Here is a 23564-nt window from a genome sequence, read left to right as displayed (position 1 = left end):
GAGGCCTGGAACTCTTGAACAAACAGAGTGTGAAGGAACTTACCCCGTGTCTGGGACCTTCACCCATGGATGGTCACATACAGACCCCTGAGTCACCATGGGTACTGACAGCAGGAGTCTGTCCGGATCAGGCCTCTGTGATCTGGAGCAGTTTGTTACATAGCAGTGATAATCAGAAAATTGCTGTTTCTTGTGTGCCAGCATACTTCTGGCTTCATTGTTCTTCTTGCTAAAGTGCATCCTTTAGCAGCCTTTTCTTTTTGATGCATATATGTGGAAGCCAAATTCTCTTGGTCTTTATGTAACTGACTATGGCTTTCTATTGCCCTCACTCTTGAGTAAGTTGATGACTTTTGTTCTCAGCACTTAAGCTATTATTCCATTGTTGTCTGTTAGTATTTGCAACAGTCTAATGATTATTCTTTTCTCTCATCGTTTAAGTTAAACACTCTTAATTCATAAATTTAAAAGCATCAGTGTGGATGAAGTTGTCAGCCCTTTTGCGCCATTCATCTGAGCCTGTGACGGGTGTTGAGCCAGAGCTGTACCTTTCCACCTCCTGGATCTCGAGCAAAGAAATTCCACAAACTCCCTTCCCACCCTGCGCATTCATCTGCCCTGTGGAGTTCAAGTGAGAAATAAACGGGCTTATATTTTTGCCAAATATTTGTTAAAGTAACTATTATTGGCTTCTGTTTGCTTTTTTACATGTCTAGTTCTAAGAAGTCCTTATTAAGTTTGACCCCAGCTCCCTTGGCTGACATACTAAAGGCAGCAATAGGAAAAAATGCAAATAGAGTGTCTAAAATCTATCAGGCTCTTCATAAATACTGGTTCGTAGTTCCAATCGGCATTGAATTGAGAAAGGCAGGTGGGTCAGGACAGCTTATGGGAAAGAGCATACATGTGAGCTGAGAAGGACACCCTGTCCCTGGAAGAACTCAGTTTCTCCTTCAAGTCCTCCTTCTCTCTGGGCCTGTAAAGGGCGGGGTGGGGGGAGGAAGGAAATGAATGCTCTCAGGGCTTGGAGAGGGCCAAGTGACACTAGCAACATCGGAGCCCTCATGTTTTGCAGGCTCTGGGTAATAGGGAGTCAGAGCACCTGAGTGTAGAGAGGCAATCTGGAAGATTCCATCACAGCCACCAGGTCTGGGAGCCACTCCATGACAGATGCCCACAGGGCCTTCCAGCCGCAGCCCAAGAGGGTGGGCTTTGATGCTGGACCGTAAAACCATCATGCAGAAAAGTGATGTGTGCAAGGATGTGTGGCCATGCTCCAGCTACTGTAGCACTGGGTTTTCCACATAGTTTTGCTCTGGAGTATGTCAGGAGCGACTGTTGCCTTCAGACATTCACAACAGTGAAATAAATGGGCATTTGGTGAAAGTCCACAATGAAAGGGAGAAGGATGCTGTGCTGACTGGAGACTCAGGTGTCCCTGACCTGGAATCACATCAGTCAACTGAAATGGAGTGGGTTCTTTTTTGTGTGTGTATGTGACGGAACCTTTAACTTGCTCAACATCACCAGGGCCAAAGCTTGTCACCTGTTACCTTTGCAAACTTCTAGAGACCCTGTTTATGGTAGAAAGTCTGGCTGCTCTAGATCAAAGCATAGACTCGGCTAATAGGAACCATGGAGCCAAAATTAAAAAGTAATCAAGGATAAGGAAGGTGTCAACTACCTTTCAAAGGGTTCCTCTGAGAGAAGGAGATAGGCTGCCAGGGCCCTTTGAGGTATTTCACAAGATCATTGTAATGGTCAGCCTGCCAAGCTGGCACTTAGACGAACCCCACACCATTCCGCATGCTGAGGACCATGCAGGGGTTATCAGATACATCGAGCTGGCCCCTGCAGCTGGGGGAGGGGCCAGGGAACAGAGGGCTCTTTTTCCTAATTAGCTGTTTTCATACAGTGCACACATGACCCAAACACAGCCACCAACTGGGTCTTTGACATATACAGGCAGAAAGGGGGAGCTGGGCTTTTGTCTGCCACACATTCTTTCAACCTGCCTGTCGCCCCAAGCTGCAAAACTCAACAATGAGTCAGATGAGCTGGACCGTTTCAGAGTTTGCTGAATGGACTTAGAGGCAGGCATTGTTTCAACTTACTCAAGGCTGAGAAAAATACTGTAAGAGGGAAACTGGGTTAACATCTCTCTTTTCACAGTGTGTGTGTGTGTGTGTGTGTGTCACACATACACATACACACACACACACCCACACACACACACCATTTACTCTAGCACATCCTAAAACAGTGTGATCAGAAAAGAAATAAACCCATTTTAATGACTAGTACATCTCAGAAAGAAATTCAAGGTGTTAATAAACCACAATTGTTTTGTTCAGTCTTCCAATTTTACTTTGCTTGTTAGCTCAGCCCAAACAAATGAACTACAAAAAGAAATGCCAAGGAAACAGCTGTCCCTGCGTGATGGGAGGTGGCCAGTGGCTTGCTTATTTCATGGGTCAGCAAATGGAGAATAAGCGATAAGGCACGGGGCAGAGGCTTCTCGCTTTGTCCATGTGCGTGCATGAGTCTGTGTGAAAAATGGTTGAATCTTTGATTTTGAAGCAATGAAAAAAAATCTCAAGATGCCATTCAGCCATTGCTTAAGCAAAGCAGTTCTACACATGTGATCTTTCCAGAGCCACAGGTAACATGTGCTAATGCTCACCACCGTGGACTGGAAGTCATCAAAAGGCCACATCTGATGGCACTGCTCAGACAGCAGTCACCAGAGCGTTTCCATGCTCTGCTCAAAGAGAGTTTCCATCTGCAGCTGAAGCATGGGCAGGCTCAGAGAACCCCAGGGCTGACGTGGAAGAAACAGCCAACAGAATGTCTGAGTAGCTCGACTCTTTACTCACAAGTAAAGAAGTAACAGGTCCTAAATAATGCTCCTGTATTTTACCACAGTGGCACGTCATTGGAGAACACAACTGGAAAATGGTGACGAAACCACAGAAAATTAGAGGGGAAGTGTCAAATGAAAACCCAAGACAGAGCTGAGAGCTGATAGGCTTCATCTGAAATTATGAGACATAAAATCACATCTGTATTTGCAGAGAAAGACAGCATGGAAGCAATTACCTAGAAGCTTTACCAACTGTCCCTGGTAGAGACACTGGGAACACAGAGGCCAGTGTTGTTGAAATCTAGATAACATCTTTCCAGGTCCCACCTCCCTTGCTATGGATAATCAGGACTCAGACACACATCCTCTCTGCTGAAAGGAAACTGTGTCCTGGTGGCAACATAATGTCCTCACTGGTTTGGGGACCAGGTTTCTGCCTGCCGAGACAGGACCTGGAGACAGACCTCCAGCCCTGTCACAGTGTGGAGAAGTAAGTGAGGACTTAAGGGTGACCTACGGCGTCAGGAAAACAAAAGGGGGTGTGCAAAAGCCTTCTTCTACAGAGTGGGCCAGAGTGCATTTCTGAAGAAATATTAATCAAAACATCAAAAGTCAATCATTTGACAAATGAAAAAAAACTGAAAAACGGCAGAAAATAACCCTAGGTATCAGTCAAGCCATTTGCAAAGGCTTAAGCTCAGGGGCCGTCTGTGCCCAGTCTTAGAATGCCCACAGCTGTGGGATTCTGCAGATCACCGTGTGGAAGTGGCAGACACTGGGGACATGTGACGAAGGGTGCTGGACCACTGCACCCATGCCTCCTTCAACGCTGGCAGGTCCCTCTGTCAGCAAACCTCTCCGTTACTCCTGGGCTGCTTCACCATTTCACCTTTAGCATTCGGGGCCCTCTTGCCCTCTGAAAAACCGAAGAGTTGTGTCCCACCCCAACAGATGCCTTCACACTGATGTCCTTTTGGCCTCAGAGATAGCAGGTGAGACCATGGATAACTCCACAGCGGTGCACAGAGTCCAGACAAGTGGTTGGACATTTGGACATTGTGTGTGTGTGTGTGTGTGTGTGTGTGTGTGTGTGTGTGTGTGTGTGTGTGTGTGTGTGACATTGGGATAGCCTTACCGAAGCTGGGAGCACTGTGCAAGGTCATGTCCCGGATCACTCTTGTACCAAAGCAAGACCACATCAACAGGAACTGTTGTGCGACTTTCTTTAGGGACCCTTGTCTCTTGGCAGCCACCTACAAGCAAATGAATGGCTTTAATACTTCAGTTCTTCATTCACCATTGGCTCTGAAAAATGAGGGAAGGCCTGTAAGCCTTCAAGTTCAAGCCTGTGAAGCAGTGATTTTTTTTTCTTTTGTCATTTTGGTTTTAGCAGCATAAACACACTTAATGAAATCTGATGCCAAGATGCTATGTAAGGGACAAATAAGGGATGCATACCTGGGTGACTCAGGAATAGGAGATTCAGAGTCCTGTCTCTGTCCCCTCCACCTCCCAGGGTTGAGGCCAGGTCTCCTCCTTGCAACCCCAGAGGTCTATGGATGCTGAGGAACGCCAGCTAGCTCACTCTGGGTCCACAGAGACAACCGAACACCTTGGCAGCCACGGCTGCCCCTTCCCTTCGGCTCTACCAACCTTCACAACGCATCGGTCTACCATGGTGTCCAGCCATTCTACGTAAGACTCCATGGGCGACTGCTCCTCCAGCAGATGGTCAAACTCCTGGTACACTGTGAATGAAGCAGAACCCACACCTTCCTCAGGCTGCATGGCTCTTCATGGCCCCGCTGAGGTGAAATCCTTCAGCCCTCCCTCTGCCTCTCGCCAGCTCACGTGTCTTCCCTCCCCCTCACACCTCCTCTCACGGCACACTACTGTCTTTATTCTGCCTCCACTACACCACTAATAGCCCTGGCCAACAGCTGGTCAGGTGTCCAGTCTTCTTGCTGGTTCTTCTCTAAGGTCACTGTTTGGTGCGTTATCTGTGCCACAGCTGTTAACCTGGAAAGCCCTGCTTAACCATTAGGTCAGGGCATTACCATCTCTTGCTATCTGCCCAGGGATGGGGCACGACAATGCCCCCACCGTTTCTGGACCACAACTACATTGTGGATGTAGCTCACCCCGTCTCTCGGCGCTAGCCAGGGTGCTTAATATGTCCTAATCAAATGAAACCACCTGGTCCTCTCGCTGCCCTGTCTTCAGCTTCAGGTCAGGAAAGTAAGTGTGGAAGTGCTTGGGAATCGGTGAAGCGCTGTGGGAAATAGGTACATGGCTGGCACACGACACTTGCATTGTAAACGTCTTTTTCATTGAATAGTTTCGGTGTGGTTTTTAGACATGGAGCTAAGTAAATAAAACCACAGTTCAATTTCTGTTGTTTTCATGTGTCTGAGCAATTTTTCCCCATGTGGGAAGGCCAGCCAATTCTCTCGAATTTGCTTGTTTGGTGACTCTGCGAAGCCAAACGGTCCCAATGCTTAGCATAAAGATGGGCTTTAAAAGTACATTGGTCTTTCTCGGATTATAAACGAGGTGTGTGGCAGCTAATATTGTCGTCACCTTGACAGAGTGGACAGAATGGAGCTAGGGCTCTGGACCTGCCTTGAGGGTTCTCTAGCTTGGGTTAGAAGACCCACTTTAACTGAACGGAAAGGAGAAAGCAAGCTGGACGTGATCGTTCATCACTGTCTGCGTCCTGACCCTGGACTAGCCACCTCAGGTTCCTGCCTCCGTGACTACCCTGCCATGATACACTGTAGCCTTGAACTGTGAGCCCAGACGACCCTGTCCTCATCGGCTTCACTGGGGTATTTTACCACTGAACTAACACAAGGTTCTATACCTTAATGAAGTCAAAGCTAGAGAGCAAGCGAGTTACACCGCAGAGCCCAGACCCCAGATGTGTCTGGGGTTCTTCCTCTGTGTCTGGACTGCTATGCCTTGGCTGCCAATGGTGACAATAATGGTGGTACTGGAAAAATGGCACCAGCTAACTCTCTTGAGCACTTGCCAAGTGCCAGGCACTCTCTTCCGTGACTTACATGGGCGCAGTCAGTCAGCGTTAATGTCATGACCCCAGTGCTTAGGACTGCCCAGTGCAGAGTATGCGTGCAGCTGTTTGCTGAGTGAGCAGATGGACAAACCCAGGAGGAAGTGCTCTTGTTTTTCCTGTCTGCAAATAAAGAAACTGAGGCACTTCAAGATGAGGAACTGCCCAAATGTTTCACAGCTGGTGAACAGCAGGTAAGATTCATTCCAAATAGCTCTGTTCATCATCTGCTTCCTAACCACTGCCGTGTGGAGCACTCCCCCCGTGGAGCACTCCTCCCCCGTGGAGCACTCCTCCTGTGGAGCACTCCCCCCCGTGGAGCACTCCTCCCCCGTGGAGCACTCCTCCCCCGTGGAGCACTCCTCCCCCGTGGAGCACTCTCCCACTCATCCCCCGTGGAGCACTCCCCCCCATGGAGCACTCCACCCCTGTGGAGCACTCCTCCCCCGTGGAGCACTCCTCCCCCGTGGAGCACTCCTCCCGTGGAGCACTCCTCCCCCGTGGAGCACTCCCCCCCGTGGAGCACTCCCCCGCGTGGAACTCTCCCCCCCATGGAGCACTCCCCCATGGAGCACTCCCCCCGTGGAGCACTCCTCCCCCGTGGAGCACTCCTCCCCTGTGGAGCACTCCCCCGTGGAGCACTCCTCCCCTGTGGAGCACTCCCCCGTGGAGCACTCCTCCCCCGTGGAGCACTCCCCCCGTGGAGCACTCCCCCCGTGGAGCACTCCTCCCCCTTGGAGCACTCCTCCCCCGTGGAGCACTCCTCCCCCGTGGAGCACTCCCCCACTCATCCCCCGTGGAGCACTCCTCCCCTTGGAGCACTCCTCCCCCGTGGAGCACTCCTCCCCCGTGGAGCACTCCCCACTCATCCCCCGTGGAGCACTCCTCCCCGTGGAGCACTCCCCCCTTGGAGCACTCCTCCCCCGTGGAGCACTCTCCCACTCCTCCCCCGTGGAGCACTCCCCCCCTGTGGAGCACTCCTCCCCTGTGCACTAAGCCTGCAGTATTTAGTCATGTTTAACCCCTCTGCATTATTCTCATCTTACAGAACTAGAAACCATGATCTCCATGCACTGGAGCCAAGGTTCCAGCAAGGCCTTTTGGGCAAACAGCCCACCCTTTTCCTGAGGCACCCCTCAACACTCATTCTAGGGGTGTGCTCAAATACCAACACATGTAAGAGCTAAAGTGAGCCAAGCATCCCCACTCAGGCTCTACATCACAGATGCAGTGGTGACCCTGACAGCAAGACTTTGAAAGGGAGGTGCCCCACCCCTGCTCAGACTGACTTCACGGACTTTGCTCATGTCTCTTGGGAGGTACAGGTATGGCACCTATGTACCGGGCCATGCGCCTTCAGGCGTGGCACCCTGCCTCAAACTCCTGCCTGGCGTTGCCTCGTATAGCACTGTCCACAGCAGTGTCGTTCATCAGCTTTGGACTCGCCATGCACTCTGGCTCTGCGTCTATCCCAGTCACTGCCCGGCTGTTAACGCAGAGCCTGATCCAGGATAGACATCCAGTGAGGAGCAGCTGGGTTGAACTGAACCACAATATAATTCCAGCTTCAAATGACACCATTCTATCCTGCATCTAAAGGAACCCAGAGAGCCCAGAGAGTCTCTCAGAGAGAGAGGGGCGGCAGTGGTGTCCATGGTGCTCCAGCATGGGCTCAGAGCCTGGTCCCTCAACCAGCTCGCTGATTGTGGTTTTCCTTAAGTCTGGCTCACATTTTACTTCCCACAAGAGGCTCTAAGGGGAGAGGGAAGTCAGTGTAAAACTGTGAGTGTTCGCTAAAACCGAGAGGCAGGGTAGCTGGTGGGTCTCTGCTCCTCAAACGTTATCGGATGCCAGGTCCATGCCTGGCTCACTGGGACATAGTGACCAGTGGTTTCCCATGGGCCGTAAGGTGCTCGGAAAGGGGCTTCCTCTGGGTCTAGATGAGGATAGGTGAAACAGCCCGAATCCAGCCTGGAAGCTGGCGAGATGGATTGGTGGGTGAGGTTTGAGGGTGTGGGTCTGGATCTCTAGACCTCACATTAAAAAACAAAAACAAACAAACAAAAAACAAAAAACACACAGCTGTGTGTTGAGCAGCACACGGCTATAATTTCACTACTACGATAGTGAAATGGAGGCAGAGACAGGAGACTTCCCAGGAGGTTGGTGTGCTGGCTAGCCGTGAGTCATCTTGACACAAGCTGAGGTCATCTGAGAGGAGGAAAACGCAATTGAGAAAATGCCTCCGTAAGATCTGATTGTAGGGCATTTTCTTAATTAGTGATTAATAGAGAAGGGCCCCGCTGATTGAGGGTGGTGCCATCCTGGGCTGCTGGTCCTGGGTTCTATGAGAAAGCAGGCTGAGCCAGCCATGGGGACCAAGCCAGTGAGCAGTGTTCCTCCACGGCCTCTGCATCAGCCCTGCCTCCAGGTTCCTGCCCTGTGTGAGTTCCTGTCCTGACTTCCTTCAGTGATGGACTACAGTGTGGAAGTGTAAGCCAGATAAACCCTTTCCTCCCCACGTCACGTTGGTCATGGTGTTTCATCACAGCAATAGTGACCCTGACTAGGACACCTGGTGTAGGCTGTGATGAACAAGAGACCCTGTCTCAAACAAGGTCAAAGGTGAAGGCTGAGCGTGTCCTCTGAGCTCCTCACACATGCTGCTGCATATGTACAACTACACACACACACACACACACACCACACGCACACACACACACACACCCCACACGCACACACACACACCACGCACACACGCACGCACGATGAAAACAAACAAAAAAGAATAATAGAAAGCCCTTGGAAAGATCCTGCCCTTCTTGAGCTCAGCGGTATTTCACAACCTTGGTTCCCTCTGCTCCTTCACGGCAGGAGCTGCCCTGTGCTGGGGAGGCTGACACAGGCCTAGGTTCAAGGCCTAACACTGTCACAGTGCTGGTCACAGGACCCTGGGGAAGCCCCCATCAACTCGTTGGAGCTGAGTTTTCTCAAATGTAAAATGAGAGTGACGTGAGACCTTTCTTCTTGAGGCTGCGAAGAATTGATGACATCACACACGGTGATTTGAGAGAGCACTTGGCAGCGCAGGCAGCTGCGGAACTGTTATGAAATCAGTGGCTTTTGCTAAGAGTCAACACAGACAAGTGGGCCACTGTGCAGAGAAAGAATCAGAACCCGAGTTAAGGCCAGGGTCCGCACCCAGGAAGTAAGGCTCTGTTGGCCTTTGAGAGGCCTTAAAAGGAAGCGCCATTTAATAGGAAATCTCAGAGAATGTTGGTTCATAAACGGCCCAGGCTTAGACCAGCTGGCAGAAGACGAACCCCCAGGACAACAGCGTGGAGGAGCAGACCCTGTAACTCAAGAGGCCTGGGCTTTTCTGAATAGACTCCTCCTCCTGATGGGCATTGGAGTGACGATGTAATTTACCCCACACAGAAGGTAGGGGTCTTGGACCATCTGCCGTTAGCATACTATCAGCACCACCCTCCCCGGAATCTCTGAGGGGTACTGACTACTCTACCTGACAGCATGCACCTGCTGCCCTTCCGAGGAAAGGATGGCTGGCCAGAGGAGGTGTGCCCTGACCAGTCAGCTGGGCCAAGCTCAAAGGAGGCCCAGAAGTGTCTAAAGGTGACAGGTGATATTTTCTGTCCTCTCATGTTTCACTCTTGGGAGCAAACATCTTGCCCATATCAGGGCTGGCTGCACTTGAATCTTATTTGCTTGTAGGAAGTCTTTGTCCATATGGCCATGAACACATGTTCATGGAAGTAACTCACCACCCATTTATGTCTTCTCAAACTTTAATGTGCCTGAAAGGGTCACCGACTGACGTGTTCGTGAGGGGGAGTGGGGTGTGTGTGTGTGCAACTCATGGTCATGTGACCTTCCACTGACACACAGGCATCACATCCAGCTGGCTCTATACTGACATACACCAAGGCAGGCCACAAGTCTCAGTTCCCATTCTCTGTCACTGCGCTGGAGGTATGCATGGCACGCAGGGTCCTTTGTATGACATGTGTGCTACCCAACTGCATCAGCCATGTTGACACATACCTTCTTAAGTAAATTAGCCCTCCTGTCTGGGCCGACCCATTTGACAGGAACAATAAGAAGAATGGGATCCAGGGAAGGGGACAGGGTGGGAGCACCACGTGAATATTTATCAAGATACTTTTTCCCTTTTAAAAACAGAAACAGAAGGAACACGCACGCACACGCACGCACGCACACACGCACACACACACGCCCCCGTGGGACACCTTACACTGGATGATGAGTCTGCGGTGCTCATCTCGAGAGTCCTCCATGGTGTAGAGCGTCTGCTTGGTGATGCTGTTCAGGTCTACGTTCCTCCAGTCCTCCAGCATCTGGAACGTGATGTCTGCACTGTGGATCACCGTTCGAGAGGCCTGTAATCCGATCCAGCCGCCTTGTCAGCACATGTCCAGTTAAAGCCCCTCTCCTCTGTACCCCGTGTGCCTTCTGAGCAGGGATGCTTATTATATTCTGTAAACTCCTCTGAAATCCAGGGAAACTTGATTTCAAGAAACAACGGTGATGCCCTAACTCAGAAATTTCAGAGAGACACTCTCTCTTCCTGAGGCTTTCTCCTCTCTCTTCTTTTTCTCCACAAAGATGACCTGGGCCAGGCCAAACCCTGCTGTTGTTCCCAGTCCCTTTGGTCTTCACCCAACAAACTACGGGATGAGGCCCAGACATCTGGTAGCTTTCTGGCTCAAGCTGATAGGAAGGAGTTCTGTGTTTAATAAACCTCTGTGCCTCTAGTGCCAGAAAAGTGGCAGGACCTGCTGAGGAACTGCCCTGGCCACCCTGTGCCTAACGGGTATCCAGAAATTTCACAATGTAGACTTTTCACATGAATATATTATCGTGCATTTTGGGTTCTTATTCTTTGTGCTTGTTTTTATATAATTAGGAGAGTGAAACAAATGTGAATAACGTAGAAAAATAGGAGACATTAAGATACAGGTGTTTGTGTGTGTGTGTGTGTGTGTGTGTGTGTGTATGTGTGTGTGTGTCTTTTAAAATTGTAACTATCCCAGCAAACTGTTGTAAGTGAACTGAAATTTACAAGCTGGAACAATACTAATAAGAGCAAAGGAAAAGATATCTAGGATATTTATTTTATACTTATATTTTTTTAAGATTTATTTATTTATTATGTATACAGTGTTCTGCAGGCCAGAAGAGGGCACCAGATCTCATTACAGATGGCTGTGAGCCACCATGTGGTTGCTGGGAATTGAACTCAGGACCTCTGGAAGAGCAGTCAGTGCTCTTAACCTCTGAGCCATCTCTCCAGACCCTATACTTATATTTTTAAAATGTCTTTTAATAAAATTTTTTTTAGAAATTGAAAACATACAAGAACATCCTTGATCTCTATCTCTAAGACTTGTCAGCTTCCAGGCTGAGGTAACTACATCCTCTGCTCTACTCTATGCAAGCACAAGTCAGCTCCACAGAAATAACTGTAGCCCTCTCTCACGATCAGAGACACCCAGAGTGTCTGAATGTTTGATCATGAAAACAGCAACATGTGAAGGTCACGTGCTGTGGACTCAAGCATGCGTAGCTCACACCCAGCTCTGCCCCCTGGTCTCAGTCTGAAACGGAGACCCAGCGGTCCCTGCCTCTTGATGCTCCTTGTGATGACATCAAGTATAGTGTGTAGACCGGAAGCAGGGCTCCATGGGCGCACTGTGGTTGCTTTGCTTTGCACAGACTGCGCTCACACTTCGGAGCCTGCGCACACGGTGTTCCCACAGACTGAAGCTTTCTTTTCCCACCATGTCCCAGCAGCTCTGCTGTCCTGATGCTTCTGCCTCAATGTGACATACATCGAGAGCCCTTCTCCAACCAGCTTATCCCAGTTAAGCACTTGGTATTTGTACTTTCTCCCATTTCTACCCCATTCCCTTCACAACACGCTTGCTTATTTACCAATTTAGTTATTTATTTATTCACTTACTGACTTCTTTTCCTGATGAAGACAGGACCACTGAACACAGTGTCTGGCATGCAGCAGACTTTCAAAAAGATTTCGTGAAATGAGTGGCTGAGATGAATGCCTACCTGCCTGCCTGACTAGTGCAGTGTGTCTGAAAGAGTCTCTCCTTGGGTCTTGTTTACTTTGACTTGCTCTGTGTATGTGTTTAGGAAAGCTCATTGGTTTATTAGCTCAAATGTACCGTTGTGTTTCATTCCCAGAATTAATACCAGTCCAGAGTTCTGGCTGGTCCAGGAATGTGTCTGGGAGCTGCCTAAGGAGGTTGGAAATGTGGTGTTTACTAACTGAATTCCATGCTCTGTGTGTGCAAGGTGGAGAGGGTGTGTGTGTGTGCATGTTCATGAGTGTAAGAATACACATGCACACCCATCCATGCCACACGAGTGCAGGTACAGGAATAGATGTCTATGTGTGCATTAAAGGGGCAAAATCCTTCCTAAAGTATCTGAGCCCCTGAGGAAAACACCAAAAGCATGTGTATGTTTCCAGGTAGGTCTAAGGCTCCCTTTTCCAAGTAGAAGAGAGAGAGAATGGATCTGGCACACAGTTTCAGAAATGCAGGACATCCTTGTGTCTCGGTTTTCCTAATAATCACGTTCTTTCCTAAGCTCCATCATTTGTCAGACTCTCTCCAGAACAATGCCCAGGAGTTGCCTTTATCACAGCTGCCCCAACCTAGAAGGGGTCCCCTCTGTTCCTAAACCATCCCGTGTGCCTTCAGTGACAGGCACAGGGTGAGAACAGTGAGAGGCGTGAGGATTCCCAGATGGAGCCTTCCTGGACCACTCTGAATTAGAAAACCCCACCTCTTGCCTGCGTAACCAGAATTCTGTGTAACCAGAATCCCCCAGCACCAGACGACACTCTGCGGGAGTGATTGCAGATCTGAGTGGTAAAGGCAGTTGACATGAAAGAGTGAGGTGGATCAGCTCTGACAGAGAATTGGGGATGAGGAGGAATGGCCGTCCTTGCTAAATGCTGACTACTGTCCAGGCTACATGCTGCTCTGGGCAAGCTGCTACTTCTTAAAGGGTTTCTACATGTGACTAGGGTGTTCAGATGTCATCTGAGTGAGTGAGCCAACAGGCATCTATGGGGGAGAGACCAAGGCTGCCACATAAACAGTTGCACCCCTAAGTGTCGATAGTAGTTGACAAACCCAGCAAGTTATTTGAAGGAAACGCAAAATTGGAAACCCTGATCATATCCAAAAGTTTCGGGGGTGACCGGTGTTGTAGACAAGTTACAACTTTAGACACAGGCTGAGGTGTTAGTTCCGTATGTATAGAAACTAAGCACAGAAGAGAGAGAGAGAGTCCTGATGTGCCACGGACTGATGCCACAGGACGTTTTATCCTTGGGGATGTAGCCCTTGTCCTTCGCAATGACTCAGCAGCGTGTTAATAGAAATGAGAGAAGACAGCTACCTGGCAAAGATGATTCAGCGATGTTTGCCTTCTCAGAATTTGGGAAAACCTTCTTGATACTGCAACAAGAAAACAGGAAGCTAGAAACATTCACATGCTTGATATTCCAACCAGGAGCAGATTTCAAAAAGTAGTTCTCATTTTCTAACTTTGCCTCACCGCCCTGTCTGTTTTAGGGACTCACTGGCAGACTCCTGCGCCTGACTATTGTCCTGTTTTGGCTCCAACAGCCATTTCCTAATGATGACATTTAGGGTACAGATTTCAAAGTCATGCACATGCCACACTCGCAGGTGTGAGAGACGGTGGCATCAATCACCCGCGAGGAAAAGCAATTATTCACTTGTCTTTCATTTTGCTAATTGCAAGCTCCATCACTGCCTTCCAGATCATCGCAGAAATCAAATGAAAGCTTTGAAGAAGCCCCTTTAGAACATGATGCGTCTCATCGGAACCGTGACTGACCTCAGTGCTGTGTGGCCAGGGGTGCTCCTGGCCTGGAACCTGGGCTACCCCTGCAAGGGAATTTGGCATTTATCATTCGTCATTTTGGCCAAATGGCCTCTGGGACCTATTTGTGGGTTTTGATTTAGGAAGGGCTGTTTGCCTATCTGCCCTAATGGTCTGATGATTTGAAGTGAAGGGACCACTTATCTGTGGATTTTTTTTAAAGACGTTTCCTGTTCATGGACTTCATTCTTCCAGTCTTGGGCTGGGAGTGGGAGGTGTTTGTTTCCACGCTCTTGCACATTCTCCAAACACTCAGGCTCCCTGGGGAGGACCGCTTCCTCCAAGCATGTACAGGTGAAGACCAACCACCTCCTCCTTGCTGCAGACTTTGAACGGTTTGTTTTGCTGGTGTAATTAAAACGGGCACGGGGCATTCTTCTCATTAATTTCTGAACTGGTCATGAAATCGTCAGAAATTTCCCCATCTAATTTGTACTCAGAGCTGGCTTGGTTTGAAAAATAGTGTGTGGGGTGGAGGAATGGGGGGGGGCTGTGTGTGCGGGGGGGGGGGGGGGGGGGGGATGAACTTCTAATTTTCCAGGCCGATCAATTGTTAATCCTGCTCCTTAATTACTTTTTCTTTAACTTTGTGATGTGGAATTTAGTGCTGGAGAAAAGAAAAGAACTGAGAGCCGTGAAATAAAGCAGGCTTTATCAATAGGTGATGGGCGCTGCAGGCGGCCTCAAGGCGGCTGAAAGGGCTTCTTTGCCTGCAGAGAAAGCGTAATTTGATCGCCTTCGGTTCACCCACTGGTACTTGTTTTAGGCAAGGACGGCAAGCTGCATTCAAATGGACTTTAAGAAACATATTTTAAAACCTTGTTTTGCTTAAAACCGCCTCATCTTTGTTCAATAGCAACAAATGTGTGCTGTCCCTGAGTCTTCACTACGCTCAGACCCATCAAGACAGAAAAATGGAGTCAGCCTTCTCAGACTCAGCCAAGTGCTGGGGCTGCAAGACACTGCTTAGCCAAGCAAGGATTCATGGCTCCAGTCCCCTTACAAGAAATATTAATTTGGCTTTCTAGTTAGGCAGAGAATATGTGAGGTTCTTACACTAGTTACAGTCTTTCGTGGGCAGGAGCTTCAAGGAAACCTCAGAGCACTGACGAGTTTGTGTCTCCAAATCACCAGCTGTATGGCCGTGTGGCTTTGGGATGTTTCTTTGCCTGTAGCTAGGGACACTGTGTCCTACCTCATAGTGGAGCCTGCCGTAAGGATTAAATGGAGTTAGAAGTATTGTGTTGACTTTGGAATCAGACGGAGAGACTGGGAGTAATCCTGTCTTTGCTATTTACTACCCAAGTCTGAATCCCTCCTCGGTGCTGCGGGCGAGGAACATTTCACGAGGATCAAGGAGTTCACACATGGGAAGTACTTAGCCTAACCCCTGGTGCTCCATAGGCCGGGGAGTATTATTGCATCAACGATTCACGTGAAAGGAGTGGCTGTGAAACGTTGCCCTCACTCCGCTCTGCTCCCCACCTCAGTACTCACATTCAAACTTGATGTTCCTCAGGTTCTCTGGGAGGTCATGGAGGGCCACTTTCAGCCACTCGTCCAGCTGCTTGGCAAACTTCCGGATCACCTGAGTTAGGCTAGAAGGAGAAAGGACGAGTTGTAAGTGTGCTCTGAGTTTCTGAGTGCCCAGAGGGATTTATTTCACACGATCCTCTGTTGGCTGCTACCTATAGATGCGGCTTGTCAGAGCAGCCCAGAAGCTCCGCGTGCAGCCGGTGCCTTTGAAGATCGGATGGCGTTGGGGGAGGGGCTGATGGGTGCCTGTGCACAGGGGTGGGTAAAAGCCACTGCAAGGTGAGGTGGCGTTCAGAATTCATTCAGCTAGCAAGACATCCTCCGTGGTATTTTGGAAACACCTTATGTCAGGGGTGAAGATAGTGGGCCTTGACCTAAGAAAGCTGCTCTGGAATTGGCCTCCACACCACTGGCTGGAAGAATCCACGTGCGGTGTTTGGAGATGCCTAGTCAGCCTAGTAAACTGCTGCCTTCGGTGGGAGCTGGGAAGCACCCGCTCATATTTGTGTGTGTGTGTGTGTGTGTGTGTGTGTGTGTGTGTGTGTGTGCATGGCATGCACATGTGCAAAGGCATGCCATGCACACACACACACACACACACACACACACACACGCCATGGGGGAAAGGCCAGATGAGAACTTGAAGGAGCCGGTTCTCTCCCTCCGCCATGCGGGGCCCTGGGACTCAAACTCAGTTGTCAGGCTTGACAACGTGTTTACTGGCTGAGCCATCTCGCAGGTCTAGCAGCAGCTTGTTTTAAGTCGGCAAAAAAGCTCTAAAATGGGCCTTGAAACCATAGTGAATTTTGAGGATGGAGAAAAGTGGGAAGGATTTAGACCCAGGAGGCAGCCAGGAGCCATAGGGTTCAGTGTGAGATGGGAATTTGGAGCTGAGGACAGGGGAGCACCATTTTCAGACTCTACGTTAAAACCATCTGCTTGTGGCCTCACACCCACTTTCCTCCTGGGTATTACCGGACGCAGGGACCTCTCCCCATGGTGACCATCCAGGCCACCTGACTTAGGATCAGCCGCTTACCCTGCCCTGGCTCAGTCTTCTGCTGTCCTTCCCCTGGCAGACCACGGTCACCAACCTCCATGGCAATCCCTGCTTTTTCTCTCCTTTCACCCATTCCACTCTGTGTGACTCGTCAGCCCCCCCAGACCCTCCTCCCCCAGGGCCCACCCCCCTCCCCATGTATGGCGTGAGCACCTTGGCTGTCATGTGACTCGTCAGCCCCCCCAGACCCTCCTCCCCCAGGGCCCACCCTCCTCCCCATGTGTGGTGTGAGCACCATGGCTGTCATGTGACTCGTCAGCCCCCCCAGACCCTCCTCCCCCGGGGTCCACCCTCCTCCCCATGTGTGGCGTAAGTGAGTACCTTGGCTGTCATCTTGCCCCTGCACAAACCATGCAGCTTCTCCCTAACAGTCAAGGAGGCGTTGGCTCCTCTCTCCCGAGGCAACCAACCCTCCAGCCTTTCTTGCCTTCCTAGGGACATTGTTTCTGACTGTCCCTTCTCTTGTGAATTAGGCTTTCTCTTTTCATTGGAGCTTCCCTCTACTTATTTTAATGCATTCAAGAATGACTCACTTTGCAAAAAACAAAAAACTGATTGCTATTTTAAAAAACTCATTTTGTCCCTATTCATTTCACTCGAGCATACTGCTTCTTTATTGCTTTGTTTGTTTGTTTTGGCTTTGGTTTGTTGGGCTGTTGTTGTTTGTTTGTTTGTTTGAGACAGGGTCTCACCATGTAGCCCTGGCTAGCCTGGAACTTGCTATGTAGACCAGGATGGCCTCATTCCCAAAGAGATCCCCTTGTCTCTTCCTCCGGGATCCGGATTAAAGGTGTGCACCACATGCAGCCTCTGTTGTTTCTTTCTGGGAACAGTAGTCTTCCACAACTACCACCCCTGCTATTTGCTCCTTTCCCGGGTCCTCGTGTGACATCTTCCATTATTTTCTTGGTCTTATGGTTCAAAGTCGCCTCCGCAGAGAAGCCTTCCTGTCTGACCTAACATGATTCCCCACTTGTCTGTCCTTTGTTAACCCAATATTTCCCCTTCATTCTGGATAGTTTATGTGTGTGGTGTTTTACCTGCATGTGCGGCTCTGTACCACTTACATGCAGTGACCACAGTGGCCAGAAGAGGGCACTGGATCCCCTGGGGCTGGAGTTACAGTGGTTTGTAGGCCACCATGTGGGTGCTATGAATTTGACCCCAGGTCCCATAGAGGAGCAGCCAAGGCTCCTTAACTGCGGAACCATCTCTCCAGGCCCCAGCCTGATTATTTTTAAATGTAGTTCAGTATTGCATGACTTTGGCAATGTAATGAATTGATACCTACCTACCCACTCCACTAGATGTGGAACTCCAGGAGGGCAGGTGCTTAGTTTTCATGACTATTTCCCAGGGCACTCAATAAATAATGAAAATGGGGTGTGTGTGTGGGACTTTTACAAATGGAGGGGCTGGGGCGATGGCTCTGCAGGCAAAGGGCCTATGGTGTAAACACTGAGTTTGGATCTCCAGAGCCCGACATGAAGCTGGACGTGGCAGTGTAGTCTGTAACCCCAGGGCTCCTGTGGCAGGGTGGAGAGCAGCCACGGCAGACGTCGTCCACTGGACTCCACATAAGCCATGACACTCACCTATGTGAAACACGCACATCGCACACACATAACGAATAGACCGCTTCTGTCGTCCCCGTGGCATCCCTGTCCTCGGACTCTCCGTCGTCACCGGACACTGTGCCGCCTTCCTTCTCCTTCGCTCCCTGCCTCACTCCCTGCCTCAGCCCACGCGGCTGTCCCTTCGGCAGCCACCTCCATCTAAGCAGTCATTTTGTTCTGCTTTGCTGGGCATTGTGGCAGGGCTCCACGGTGGCCCTGTCCTCTGGGAAAATCCTGGCTTCCCTCGGCATCGGCGGGTGCTTCGAGCTGCTCCTTAGCCAGAGCTCAGGCCCTCTACCCCACCATTACAACTCCAGTTCCAGAGGATTGGACCTCTCTGAGTTCCACTTCAGACTTCCACGGGCACCAGACATACACAGTGCTAGTGATTTATCCACGCCCACATGTCGGTCACTACCTACACTCACCTACACATCTCCAACACAGAGGTCTGCAGAATGGACCCAACATGCCCCACATGAAACCCTGTTTTCCCTTAGACACACTTCTACTCTTGTATTCCCGATTTTAGAATGAAACTCTAGTTTCCATGAAGTTTTGTTTCTGAAAGTTTGCTTTAATTTTTTTTTTTCAAAATTGAGTGCATGCTGTGTACACTTGAGCTAGAGGCGTGTGACCCGCTGGAGATGGGGTCACAGGAATTTGCCAGCCTGGTGAAGGTGCTGGGACCTGAACTCATGTCCTCTGAAAAGGCAGGAGGTACTCTTTTTTATGTTTTAAATGATCTACTTATTTTTATTTTGTGTACATTAGTGTTTTGCCTGCATGTATGTTTGTGTGAGGGTGTTGGATTCTGGAGTGACAGACAGTTGTGAGCTGCTGTGTGGGTGCTGGGAATTGAACCCGGGTCCTCCGGAAGGGAAGTCAGTGCTCCTAACCGCTGAGCCATCTCTCCAACCCTGCAGGGAAGCTCTTAACCCTCAAGCCATCTCTTCAGCCCTGAAGCTTTGTTTGTAAGTTGCTTGTTATGAAATGTTTCAAACAGACCCCAGGGTAGTATAAGAAAAAACCTCCAAATACTGCCACAGCCACAACAATTATCAGTATTTTATCAGTTTAATTTACTAATACCCCCTTTCTTTCCTTTCCTGGGACCTTTTAGCAAATACATGACATTACTCACCCCCATAACTAAATGTGCAAATTTCACAAGGTTTAAATATGTGTGTCTGTGTATACATTCACATGTGTGCATTCATTTAACATCTCCATGTCCCTGGGTCAGCTGGCATAATGAACTGTAATTCCTGATGGTATCTAAGGCTCAGCTGGTGTTCCAGCTTCCCCACTTCTCTTAAAGACAGCTTTTAGTTTATTCAAATTAATGATATGCACATTTTACATGTAAGAGATAACATCCAGGCTAAGCTTTCTGGATTCGGTTGTGACTGACTCTCCACGCTGTGGTTGTTGATTTCTTCCTTGTGCTGTCATTTATTTTAGTCACCTCTCCTGTGTGCTTTCCATGAGGCCTTAAGAACTGACCTAAAGTGGCCACAGTTTTCTCTTTAGTCCAGGAAACTTCCCAGGCGACCCCTGTGCTGCATCTATCAGGAGGACACCTGTAGCTCAGTGTCCTCTATGAGTGTGCCCATGGTTCAGTGTCCTCTATGAGTGTGCCCGTGGTTCAGTGTCCTCTATTAGTGTGCCCGTGGCTCAGTGTCCTCTATTAGTGTGCCCGTGGTTCAGTGCCCTCTATTAGTGTGCCCGTGGCTCAGTGTCCTCCATTAGTGTGCCTGTGGTTCAGTGTCCTCTATTAGTGTGCCTGTGGCTCAGTGTCCTCCATTAGTGTGCCCGTGGCTCAGTGTCCTCCATTAGTGTGCCTGTGGTTCAGTGTCCTCTTTTAGTGTGCCTGTGGTTCAGTGTCCTCTATGAGTGTGCCCGTGGTTCAGTGTCCTCTATGAGTGTGCCCGTGGCTCAGTGTCCTCCATTAGTGTGCCCATTAAATGTGCCATCACAGACTCTTGCCCCTTTGAGCATAGACTGAAGATTTGTACCTCCAAATCCCTTCCCAAGTGCATCTCCTGCCAGTCCAGTCAGCCACCATCTCTTACCTGGGCCCCAATATCGACTTCCTAAGCACCTTGCCTCTCTCCTTCTACCTCCACCCCAGCACAAGGTGAAGGGAAGATCCCCCAAACATTAATGGTGCTGATCTGTGTCACCCTCGGGCTAAAAGTCTTCAGTGTCTTCCTATGTTCTTAGAATGAAACCCCAAATCCTCACCGCAGCCCCCAAGGCACATATTCCCGCCTTCTCCTCTCTCTGCCCCCTTTGCTCTACCTTGGGTCCCACTGGCCTCTGACCAACTCCCTTCCATCTAGGACCTTTGTTCTTTTAGATCTCTACACCAAGAACATCTTTCCCTTAATTCATGGGCTCAGCACCTCCTCGTTCCTCTTAGCTCAGCTTGGCTGTTACTTCTGTAAGAAAACCATGAAGCCCCTCCCCCCGCCAGGATGAGGTAAAAAACTGTAGTTATTCCTCCGGTGAGGCCCTGTGCTTGTGACGGTCAGGCCATGCTGTACCAGCTTTGGGAATCCTTTGACTAACGCACATCTTTCACTAGACCACATACTCTGGAGGAGAGATCAAGCACTACATCTGTTTTGCCTATCACTTTATCCTCAGCACCTACCATAGCCCCAGACACATAGTAGGCATTCAAGATATGTTTGTTAGATGTAAGTAAGTGTCTCTCAGTCTTCAGATGGACAGATCCCAGACAGTCTCCACAAAGCCCCGCCCAGGCTCCCCTTCCTTCTGCCCAATGACCTCTACCTGCAGCCGCTCCCGCTTGCCTCCTGGCTCGCTCCATTCGGCAGCACCTGCCTCCTTTCTGTTTTCTAGCACCTCAAAGCTGTTGCCCACTTTGCTGGTCCTTCTACCTAATATGCTCTCACCCTAGAGAATGGCATACTCTTTTCCTTCCCAACTTCAAATGCTGTCACCTTGACTGCAGTATTTCAAACCACTGTTCTCTCCCATCATGAGATGCCTGTGCTGTCTCAACACTCAATCCTACCGTAAGACTAAAAGAAACATTGCTCTGGCTTCTGTGATGAAAACAGACTATGGGAGGGTAAGCACGGCCGAGAAAGCACTGTCTGGATATTGTTGTAACAGGCCAGGCAAGAGGGAGGCCTGGGTAGAGCAGAAAGAGCGGGAACAGTGCACGAGGGTCAGATTAGAATATTCTAGAGGCAGAGTCAGCAGGCTTTCCTCATGAGTGGAACTGCGTCTTCCTGAAGGAAAGCGGAGCTAGGCATGGTGCCTTGTCAGGAGCCTGGTCCACGGAGGTGCTTCCGAGCATTGAGGGCAGGATGAACCCAAAGGATTCAGAATGGCCTAAAGGCAAGTTCATACTGGCTGGTCATCTAATGGGGACAACTTCTCAGAACCTCTGGCTGCTCTCCACAGAGGGCCAAGCCGTGGAGAAGCGCTGGGTAACTGCCCAGTGGCAGGGGCAGGCTGCCCTTCTCCAACCATGCACTGCTGCTGCTGGCGTGGCGCCCGAGCTGGGAGCTGGCCTTTGTCTGGGACCAGAAAGAATGCAGCAGCCCCGTGGAAGGACCTCTTGCTTGAGGCAATTGTTTGCTTTTATTAAGCTGAAGAAAAGTGTGGAGGGATTCAGCCCAGAAAAAAAGGTTCTATTTGGAGTTTAGAGGCTTTTAAAAAATCTCTCCTCTTTCTCTTCTCTCTCTTCTCTTCTCTCCTCTTCTCTTCTCTTCTCTTCTCTTCTCTTCTCTTCTCTTCTCTTCTCTTCTCTTCTCTTCTCTTCTCTTCTCTTCTCTTCTCTCCTCTCCTCTTCTCTTCTCTCCTCTTCTCTTCTCTTTTCTCTTCTCTTCTCTTCTCTTCTCTTTTCTCCTCTTCTCCTCTCCTCTCTCCTCTCTCTCTCTCTCTCTCTCTCTCTCTCTCTCTCTCTGTTGGTGTGTCTGTGTGTCTGTTGTGGGTACTCACATGCCATGGTACACATGTTGAGGTCAGAGGACAACCTCAGGAGTCAGTGTCTTGGTTGTCAGATTGAGACATTTGGGCAGAGCAAGTGCCTTACCCACTGATCCGTCTCTCTAGTCCTGGATCCGTAGTCTTCTACATTATCTGAACACTGAGGCTGCTTTGTGGTGGTGTCCATGAGGAGGCAAGGAGCTACTGAACTGACTACATGGCTCTGAAATACCTCTCCAGACCCTGGCTATGCCAACTCCTTCAGCATCTGCCGAGCCTCTTCTTGACCCTCTGCCTTCATGGGGGCTCACCCGGAGGGAGGGGTTCCCTTCTTAGCCCTTCCCCCACTCCCTAGGCTGGCAGTGGGGGTGGGGGTCAACATTCCTGCTTGGATGGACCTGACAGCTACAGGTCTCAACCGGGAACCTGCACTCAGGCACCGCCCTGACGCTCAGGTCCGGGTAACCGCCAGCCCTGGTGCCGCGGAACATCAAGGAAGTGATAACAGCAGGCACCTGCTAATGAGTGTGTTGAGCCGGACGCTAAACACTTCGCACATCCTTCCCTGTTTAATCCTCACCTCGCCCGCCCGTGAAGTAGGTGTTATTATTAGTCCTTCCAGAGAAGTGAGAACCGGCTCAGAGTTAGGGCATGCAGCAAGAGGCAGAGAAAGGACCAAGGCCAGGGCTGTTTGCCTGCGGACTGTCCTGCAGCCTCATAGTGCGACAGTTCCCATGCTGGGTGCACCAGCTGCTTCCCATCTCACCATCTCCGGTGCCTTCTGCTTTCCATTTAGCAGCTGCCTTGGTCCTTGGTCTTTGGGTTTTTTTTTGAATATCTTACACACACACACACACACACACACACACACACACATACACACACATACACACACTTACACACACGCACACACACACACACACACCCCTTTCTTTCTTTTGCTACATCAACTGATAAGACTGTCAGTCACTCTGCCAAAATCACCCAAAAGAGGAGAGCAAAACAACTTTGAGGATGATGGATCTGACATTTCCTGTAATAAAGGTGCAGAATACACGTGCATGGCGGCTTCTCAAATGCTGCCGTCTCTTCACCCCCGCTGCACTTAGAGAGGGGGTGAATCCTGAGCCTCACCCTGGCCAGGGCCATGAGGGACAGTGTCTATTTTCAACCCAATGAAGCATGAGGCCCTGGGCACTCAGGCAAGTGGAGAAAAAAGTGAAGGTGTAAAACTTAAAGTAAGCTGTGAGATGGACCCTGGCCTTGAGGTAACTTTCCCTCGTAGTGTAATGTAAAGGCACTGAATTTGTACGTCTGAGATCACAGCAGCGGTAGTCTGTGTGACTTTTAAAAAGTCTCCAAAGATCTACCGTAGACTCAGTGCAGCAAGAATGTTCGAGATATTTGTGTTTGTTTGTTTGTTTGTTTGTTTGAGACAGGGTCTCACTATGAAGCCCTGGCTGGTCTGAAACT

General features: G+C 49.8%; 1 protein-coding gene across 4 annotated transcripts in view; it reads right to left on the bottom strand.

The window, feature by feature from the left end:
• Rfx4 (regulatory factor X4) overlaps positions 1-23564 on the bottom strand; it is a 150134-nt gene that overhangs the window by 34128 nt on the left and 92442 nt on the right. For all 4 annotated transcript variants that reach the window (XM_028883627.2, XM_037196897.1, XM_028883629.2 and 1 more), the window contains 5 exons: positions 15408-15508; positions 13401-13459; positions 10207-10351; positions 4517-4611; positions 3999-4116 (listed from right to left, as the gene is read on the bottom strand). In XM_028883627.2, the coding sequence (XP_028739460.1) occupies positions 3999-4116; positions 4517-4611; positions 10207-10351; positions 13401-13459; positions 15408-15508 (518 nt within the window). The remainder of the gene's footprint in view (positions 1-3998; positions 4117-4516; positions 4612-10206; positions 10352-13400; positions 13460-15407; positions 15509-23564) is intronic.

Source organism: Peromyscus leucopus, chromosome 18 (assembly GCF_004664715.2).
Source record: "Peromyscus leucopus breed LL Stock chromosome 18, UCI_PerLeu_2.1, whole genome shotgun sequence".
Taxonomy (NCBI): domain Eukaryota; kingdom Metazoa; phylum Chordata; class Mammalia; order Rodentia; family Cricetidae; genus Peromyscus; species Peromyscus leucopus.
This window is presented reverse-complemented; position numbering and strand designations above follow the sequence as displayed.